The sequence below is a fragment of the Triticum dicoccoides genome, chromosome 5A, assembly GCF_002162155.2.
Source record: "Triticum dicoccoides isolate Atlit2015 ecotype Zavitan chromosome 5A, WEW_v2.0, whole genome shotgun sequence".
Classification (NCBI taxonomy): domain Eukaryota; kingdom Viridiplantae; phylum Streptophyta; class Magnoliopsida; order Poales; family Poaceae; genus Triticum; species Triticum dicoccoides.
Window position 1 is genome coordinate 694,562,997 of NC_041388.1, and position 8,985 is coordinate 694,571,981.

The 8,985-nt window shown below is 49.9% G+C and overlaps 1 protein-coding gene across 1 annotated transcript in view; it reads left to right on the forward strand.

Moving 5' to 3' along the window:
* LOC119300485 overlaps positions 1–7,102 on the forward strand; it is a 14,744-nt gene extending 7,642 nt beyond the window's left edge. Inside the window, exons 7-17 of the mRNA XM_037577428.1 lie at positions 1,719–2,052; positions 2,168–2,768; positions 3,488–3,638; positions 3,954–4,088; positions 4,236–4,288; positions 4,376–4,573; positions 4,998–5,048; positions 5,136–5,599; positions 6,061–6,250; positions 6,636–6,729; positions 6,872–7,102. Of these exons, the coding sequence (XP_037433325.1) occupies positions 1,719–2,052; positions 2,168–2,768; positions 3,488–3,638; positions 3,954–4,088; positions 4,236–4,288; positions 4,376–4,573; positions 4,998–5,048; positions 5,136–5,599; positions 6,061–6,250; positions 6,636–6,729; positions 6,872–6,987 (2,387 nt within the window). The 3' untranslated portion in view covers positions 6,988–7,102. The remainder of the gene's footprint in view (positions 1–1,718; positions 2,053–2,167; positions 2,769–3,487; positions 3,639–3,953; positions 4,089–4,235; positions 4,289–4,375; positions 4,574–4,997; positions 5,049–5,135; positions 5,600–6,060; positions 6,251–6,635; positions 6,730–6,871) is intronic.
* The last annotated feature ends 1,883 nt before the right edge of the window (positions 7,103–8,985 follow it).

Here is an 8,985-nt window from a genome sequence, read left to right on the forward strand (position 1 = left end):
CCCTTCAAGATGTTTATGAAAATTAAACGAGCCGAAGGCGAGCCGGAGGTTCTCTCGCGCCGGAGGCGCCGTGCCACACGACGACGTACAACGCACCGCGCGAACCAACACACACTTCGACCTATGTCCCCCCTTCAAGATGTTTATGAAAATTAAACGAGCCGAAGGCGAGCCGGAGGTTCCCTCGCGCCGGAGGCGCCGTGCCACACGACGACGTACAACGCGCCGCACGAACCAACACACACTTCGACCTATGCCACCCCTTCAAGATGTTTATGAAAATTAAACGAGCCGAAGGCGAGCCGGAGATTCACTCGCGGCGGAGGCGCCGTGCCACATGACGACGTACAACGCGCCGCACGATTGAATGATTCTGGAGATTGCTTTTTTACATTAAAAAGTTGCTTTTTTTCTTTACTTGAAAGGTCACATTTGATAGTGTTGGTAGTCCCCGCCTGTAACTACCCCATAAATCTTCATTACCCGGAAATATAATGGGAACAAAAAGGGAAACGGGAAAGGAAAAAAGGGAACCAACAGCGCGAATCGGTAGTTTTTTTGTGTTTTCGCACGAAAAGGGAAAACGGAAAATTCAGGTGGTTTGAGAGTCAAACTGCAAAACGCAACAAACCACAAACCGGAAAGGGAAAACCGAGAACCAACCGCGCAATTGGTTTTCCCTTACAGGAGCGCTCCGCGCGCGACACTTGTCACGCGCGGAGCGCTCCCAAACCACTCATTACGAGCGCTATTGCGGCATTTCTAAAAAAAGATGATGTGACACCACGCGACTCCCTGATGGCCATTGAACTCTACCCTGAAAAGAAGAAAAGAAAAATGCACAGAGTCGGAGATCTAGTTGTAAAGTATGGATTATTCATAGGTGTTTGAAGAACCAAATCCTCAACCATGTAAAAATAGACACAACTGTTCCAAGGCAGAGCAGAAGCTTCACCTTTTCCCCAGATATGCAAACCCCGGTGGCAAGCACACTCTATGGAAAAATGTGTGGCATGCAAAAGTCCCTCTTAAATATGTGTATTACTGCATGGAAAACAGTGACAAGAACATTTGCGACTGACAAGAACAGGGTATTTGGGCACCTTTCTTGGTCGTTGTAGAGTATGCGATCGTGACATAGAGAGTTGACTAGAAAACCGCTACAGCCGAGCAATACACACTAGCCCCAAGGCTGCATGCGAACCGAGGATGGTTAGAGGGAACTGTGGTATTCCTAGCTCATCACGGTTCAAATCCTGGTGCTCGCATTTATTCCTGAATTTATTTCAAGATTTCGAGCGATGCGTCTACGATGACTTCGTAAATCTCAAGATGATATGTCGGCTCAATCTTTTAAATATGCTCATAAGGATAGAATGTGTGTGTGCGTTTATAAAGATTAGTGTATGTATATATGAACACTTGTGTCTATATTGATGTTAAAAAAAAGCCCCGAGGCTGTATACCGATCAAGCCAACGACTCCACCTGCCAAGTGACTGAAATCGACACCCTACAACACGACTCGAGGCCGCCCAGTCACCAGCCGAGCCGAGCCGATGACTCTGCCATCCAAGTGACTAGAGCTGACACCCTACATGTTTTTTTTTTTTGAGTCAAACAACTCCGTATGAGGCGACGACTCTGATCCGACGCTGGGCCAACCAAAGGCCTAGCCGAAACCACGCTGTTCTGGGCCTCATAATATTTTTCGCTCAGTTCGTGAAGCAACGCAGCCCAAGACCATTCCGCACACCGCCCACGCTGCCAGCCTGGGCCCGCATGGCCGGCTGCCTATAAGGCAACGGCCAGTGCGACGGGGCCCCACCAGGCAGGAAGCAGCAGAGAGAGAATTCAAATTCCAATTCCTCGGTGTCTCCCCATTCCCCAACACCACCAGTCCACCGCCACCGCCACCCAATCCGTCGCTCTCCTCCCCGCCGGCGATCGCCGCCGTCGCCCTCCTCGGCGGGGCGACGCTCCGGGACCGGGCGATGAAGCTGAAGATCAACAAGGCGTGCGACATCGCCTCCATCTCCGTCCTCCCTCCCCGGTACGGCCCCCCCGCCCAGGCCGATCCCCTCCCCTCTCGCCGCCGGCTGCTCGCGTTCGTTCCGACGCGTGCTTGGTTTAATTCGTGCTCGTGGTGTGTTTTGTTGGTGGTGCAGGAGGACCGGAGGGAGCAGCGGTGGCGGTGGCGGGATGAGCGCGCCTGCTGCTGCTTCCGCGGCGGCGGCGGCGCAGCAGCAGCGGTCCCAGTCCATGTCGCAGAAGTCCTTCTCGCAGGGAGGAGGAGGAGGCGGCGGCCCGTTCTCGCAGGGCGTCGGCGCGTCCTTCTCGCAGGCCATAGGCAGCGGTGGCGCGTCCTTCTCCCAGGCCAGAGGCGCGTCCTTCTCGCAGGGCAGCGGCACCGGAGACGCCGCGTTCTCTCAGGTCGGTGGAGGCGGAGGCGCGGCCTTCTCTCAGGGCGGTGGAAGCGGAGGCCCCGCGTTCTCTCAGGCCGGCGGAGGCGGAGGCGCGGCCTTCTCTCAGGGCGGTGGAGGCGGAGGCGCGGCCTTCTCTCAGGGCGGTGGAGGCGGAGGCGCGGCCTTCTCTCAGGCCGGTGGAGGCGGAGGCGCGGCCTTCTCCCAGGGCGGTGGAAGCGGAGGCGCGTCCTTCTCCCAGGGCGGTGGCAGCGCGCCGCTCGTGCACGCGCAGTCGCAGCTCTCGCAGGCCTCCCTCGACGCGAACCTCCTCAGCCTCCTCTCGCAGGCTCCCGCGCGCGACCAGGTCTCGTATACATCATCCCTCCTTCTTCTCCAATTGTCGCCACTGTGTGGTGATCCATGATCGAGGCCGCGTTTGCTTCTACATCGAATTGATTGGTGTTGGTTACTGTTAATTAGTAGTAGTTTCCACTGAATCCGCTTGTGATTGGTTAATCTCTGAAGCGGCCATTTCATCGATCTTGTGTTTAGTCACAGTAGCGTGGCAACGAATTGATTAGTGCTGGTTACTGTTAATTAGTCGCTTCCAGTGAACCCACTTGTGCTTGGTTGATGCGTGGAAGAAACAGTTCAAATCTCTGCAGTGGCCATGTCATTGGGCAAATTAGTGAACTAAGTGTTATTGCTTGATATCTCAATTTGGTGCACGCGAGCCGAGCATTCATGTAGTGCATTACTGAAAGTGTTAGGGGAACGACACCCATGTGATCTTTTTCTGCTAGACTGTATGAAATGGTGAGTTTGATCTGTATGATTTGTCAGAATTGACGCCGTTCTGTGCACAGTCAGTATGCAGTTACGATTTATTCATATTCGTCAATGCAGAGGGAATGCCCAAACCAACTGTTCTTATCCTAATAAATGTTTGAGTGAGAACAGCTATGTTTTTTGTTATACTTGCTGGTTACAGAAGGTGGATTCCTTAAAAAAAAGTTATATAATGTGCACACTGTTTATCTGCTGCCAAATTGTGATCTTCATTCTCCTTCCTTTGGTGACCAGAGATTTGCCTTGGAACAGGACTCGTCGAAGAGGACATCTTCATATCCTGCCAGTTCAGCTTCTTGTGTGCGCGAGGAATCTCAGCTGCAACTGACAAAGATACCAACCAACCCTATCCACCGCTGGAGCCCCTCTCTTCCGGATAGCAGATGTAAACTCAAGCCCTTGCACCTGATAGAATTTACATTTTATCCATTTTTCTTTTGCGGGAAATTACATTTCATTCATGGCCATAACACCAGTTCACATGCTCTTCAAGCACACTGATTTTGGTGTTCTGAATAGGTTCGCAAAAATTCTCTCATTAACTGGGCATATAAGGTCAAATAGTGCATGCTTTGAACAGATAGTGCACCTGAAGCTGTTCTAAACGTAGACTCCAGATTTTATTTTAAGCTGTCACATTGTCATGATATACCTGGAAATATACTTCGACTAAAGTGCCCAGTTGATGTTGTTTCGACAGGTCAGGTTAATGAGGAAGTTGAGCGCAAGTTTCAGCATCTGGCAAGTTCAGTACATAAGATGGGAATGATATTAGACTCGGTGCAAAATGATGTGATGCAGTTAAACAGAGCCATGAAAGAGGCATCACTAGACTGTAAGTCACCCCCTAATTGGTACTTTTGATCAATATATGGGCGATCGTAATTGCTGCTATTTCTTCATGAGTTTTGCACTCTAATTCTGTTAGATCCCACAAATAGTACATCATCGACTAATGAGAGCATGTATTCGCTTTGTTCAGCTGGTAGCATTCAGAAAAAGTTTGTGCTCCTAGAGGACTCTCTAAAGCAAATTGTAAGGATAGTTGCTGGTTCAGTCCTTTTTTGCTTCTTCTTTTTGCTGAGGCAACAAGGTTTAATTAATCCAAACGTGGTACCACAGCTTAAGGGACAAGATGATCTGAAAGCAGTCCTTGAAGGAATCACAGAAAGAAATCCTGACCAACTGAGTGTTCTCAACTCTCTCGCCAGCAAACAGGATGAGATGTCCTCGTTACTTTCAGTCTTGCCAAAGCATGTGCAAATAGAACTGGGGCAACTGAAGGGTGACATCAGCAGAATTTTCTCAAAGGAGATAGAGGTACTACTGCTAAGATCAACCACTAGCTTTAGGTTCACTTGTGTTTGGGAATTATTCTGATGTGCATATGAGTTATTATCTTACCTTGCTGATTTACCACCATGTAAAATTCTCCCTTATGTCCATATGTGTGAGTTTAGTTTCTATGAAGGCATATAAGCTGGTTCATACCATTTTCTTCTATATCTTATTTTTCTTTCAGGAAGCGTAATTCCGTTGTCTATTCATGATATCTAACACTAAAAATTCACAGTCTACACTAGGGCTTATTTTTTTCAGCATTTTACTCTGAAGTTAAAGGATTGCTTCTGAAGAACATGCACAATCTTGTAGTATATCATATGGCATGCTAAGACCCCATCACTTCACATACTAGAGTAAAGCAACTAATGTTGGTTTTGCTGACCTTTGCCTATTTGGACAGGGGATAGTTAGAGCTGTTGATACTAGGCTTGACCGGATGCAAATGCTGGCAGTACGTGTACTTGTCGCTCAACTAATTGAATTAACAAGCCTTTCAGTACTTTTCTCCTCTTATTCTATTTCCCTTTCTTTGCTGAAGAACCAGAGCTGCACCACCAATGCAAAACCCCTGATGAACCAGACAAGTGTAACAAATGGAAGCCCCCTGATGAAGCAGACACCAGCAGCAGATGGAAGCACCCTGGTGAACCAGACAAGAGTAGCAGATGGAGGCCCCCTGATGAACCAAGGACCAGTAACAGATGAAATCCCCCTGATGAACCAAGGACCAGTACCAGATGGAAGGCCGCAGAAGAAACAAAGACCAGTAGCAAATGGAAGGTCCCAGAGGAAGGAACAAACACAAGTAGCAAATGGAAGGCCCCAGAGGAAGAAACAAAGACCAGTAGCAAATGGAAGGCCCCAGAGGAACCAAAGACCAGTACCAAATGGAAGGCCCCAGGTGAAGCCAACAAAAACAGCAGATGGAAGCTCGCAGATGAACCAGAAACCCGAAGCAGATGGAAAGGCCCTAATGAACCAAGTACTAGCAGTAACTCAAGCGTAATCTTCTAACCTCAGCTCCTTATACAGATCCAAGTTGTTAGATAACTAGTACTATGCATTGCTGTAGTATGGAGCATCAGATGTGAAAATTGCCTTGATGAAAAATCGAAACGCTAACTGAACCTATAAATGCCGACATCCTCAAGAGGAAAGCTGCAAGATATTCTTATGTGCAGGAGGATCTTGTGATAAGATCCTTCTCATTTTCTTTTGCTGCAAAGCTAGTTAGTTCTGGCCTTTGAAATGTTGAAATGTCCTCTTGAGATTTGGTAATTAAAACGCTTGTACAGTAGATCGTTATCTCCGTTTTGACAGCAAGATCAGATTGGTGTGTTTTCAGTTATATTGCTAACTAAAGTCCCTTCACTTTTCTGAATATGCATCTGCCTTTGCTTTAGTCTTCCCTGTTCCTGCTTGGTTTGAGATTCTACTAGTAATTAGGCTTGTTTGTCTGTCAGTGCCAGTGCTCCTGCGCCCTTGGCTTATCAGAGGAAGACAGAAGGTGTGAAGCCAAATGTGGAAAAGGGGATGGCAAAGGCCGCCACAGGTGCACAGGAATTGGGTAGCTCAGGCGACAGCAGTCCGGCGCCACCTAAAGAGCAAGAGTTGGCGATTCAGAAGGACAATGAAGAGGCACCAGTCAACAAGGTAACTCGCGCCGCAACCTTGCTCATTTCTGGCTCGACTGAACAACTGTAAAATGTTAATGGCTCAAGGCCGACACCGCTGAATTGTTATTATTTACCCTTAAAGAAGAGCATCACTGATTAAGCGAATCATTTTGTGCTGAAAGAATAACATGACTGATTAACCGAATCATTTTGTCCTGAAAGAAGAACATGACTGATTAACTGAATTTGCTTGAGCATGCTTGGTGCTGCTGCTTCACGAATGCTCTGTAGTTTGCCCCCGTGGATTAAGCAAGTGAAGTAGAACAGTAGGTTAAACAAGTCAAGTTGTTCCTGCGGTTATTGACTGTGTTTGCGATGATGATGATGATGATGATGGCTGTTGCGGATGGAAAACAATGCAGGCGATGTTGACCATTGTCATCGACTCGGACGACGACGAGGAGGGGGGTGGCAGCGCCGGGAACGCGTCATGCGTCACGCTGAAGGCCGAAGCAGGTAGAGCCAGCCAGCCGCTGAATTGAACTGAACTGAACTGAACTGAACTGAACTGAACTGAACTTCCTTTCTCCCTCTACAGTCTACACTACTGAGAAGTGTAAACACATGTGATGTGACAGTGACTGTATGTCTGGTGCAGGTGGTGCGGTGGCGGAGGCGGCGATGGGCGAGGGGGAGGCGCTGGAGATCCTGCGGCGGGCGAGGAAGCGCCGGCGGAGGGAGGGGGCCAACGCCGTCGTGCTCGACCACTGCTAGACCGTTTATTTAGTACGTAGCGGCAACCCAACGGTAACGATTGGCGTACAGATACAGACAGAGGTGGGTCGACAGACAGTGTTTTAAGAAGATAACAGAGGTTAGGGGGCGTACAGATCAGAGAGGGAGAGGTGAAAACTTACCACACAGCGAAGGGGAGATGTTCACGCAGAGGTGGGTCGACAGACAGTGTTACAATGCACGCAGAGACACAGAATGCAGATATATTTCTGCCTGCTGTTACGGTGCCATTACTATTACAATCTCCGAAATAGGCTTTCGCTCCGCTTTATAGATAAAGCATAAGTCCATACAGCCACATCTCAGGTACAGTCAGTAAGAAAGGAGAAAACGCTGGGGCCACAGCACAAAGAAGCCCAAAAGAAAGGAAAAAACAAAGGCCTCCAGGGGCAAGCTAAGTAGCAGACGAGCGGTCGGAGAGCCGGCGCGCAGAAGACACCAGGGCGTCCAAGAGAAGCTGAAGACGATCACGATCCCTCGGCCTAGCGAGCGGATGGCAGTGTTGCAGGAAGGCAAGAAATTTGAAGAACGAGTCAAAAGCACGTCGCGGGAACACCCGCTCAATCACCATCTTATTGCGGGTAGTCCAGAGAGTCCACATCATAGCCGCGAAGATAAGCCAGAACAGTCGGTGCTTACGGCCAACCTGGGTGGCCCTAACCTGCAGAAACCCTGCGAGGTCAGTGGCCTCCCACTCCGGCCCAAGAGCCTCACGAACAAAGCACCAAAGTGCCTGCGCTGCTATGCACGAGAAAAGAATGTGCGTCCCCGTTTCCGGGACATGGCACAAAGGGCACAATCCATTGCCCGGACCATGGCGCTTCAGCACCTCGGTCCCTGAAGGGAGACGATCTCGAAGAAGCTGCCAAACAAAAATCTTGATCTTCAAAGGTAGCGGTGCCTTCCACAATGGGGATAGCCACGGTAGAACCGGCAGCCTACATAATGCCTGATAAGCCAAACTAATGGAGAAATCGCCCGAAGGCGGAAAGGCTCCATGACACCGAATCAAGGTCCAGGGATAGAGGAAGAGGGACTACTTCCCTCAGGTCTGCCCATTCCCTGACCTCAGCAGGTCCGAAGGAGCGGCGGAACGCAATGTTCCATCCGTCCTCCAGAGCCGCCTCAGAGACTAGAATGCCCGGGTCCGCACAGATCGCAAAGAGACGCGGGAACCGCAGGCGGAGAAGCTCGCCCTGAAGCCAGGGGTCCAACCAAAATTGGGTCCCAGACCCATTGCCAACCGAGAAGCGCACACCCAACCTAATCTCTTCCTTGATGGCCTGAATAGATTTCCAGAATTGAGAACCAGCCGACTGAGAACACGCCAAGAGGGGCTGGCCCTGCAAGTATTTGGCCTCAACCAGCTGCAACCACAGCCCCCCATCTCCCCGCAAGATCCGCCAAACCCAACATAGCATGAGCGCCACGTTCATCCGGCGGGATGCGGGTATGCCCAACCCACCTCGGTCCTTAGGCATACAGATGTCAGCCCACTTGACCATGTGGTACTTGGGCCGACCGTCCCCTGCCTGCCAAAAGAACCTAGCCAGCTCCTTGTCAAAGGAGCTATGTACACCTTCAGGTAAGATGTACATCCCCATCATATACATGAGGAGGCTGGCAAGGTTAGAGCTAATGAGGATAGTTTTGCTGCCCTTAGAGGTGAACCTACCGCACCAGGGCTCCGCACGGGACGCTACTCGCCCCACTAGCGGATCGTACCCACTCACTGTAATACTGGACTCGGCCAGGGGTATCCCCAAGTAAGATATGGGGAATGACGCCAACCTACAGTTGAGATTATCTGCGATCCGAAGCTGCTCAGCCTTAGAATAGCCAAGTACCACCACCTCGCTCTTATCAAAGTTAATCTTAAGTCCAGACATTTCCTCAAAGCAGAGCAAAAGGAACTTAAGATTAACAATGTCAGAGTCCGAGCCTTCCACCATAATCATGGTGTCGTCCGCATACTGC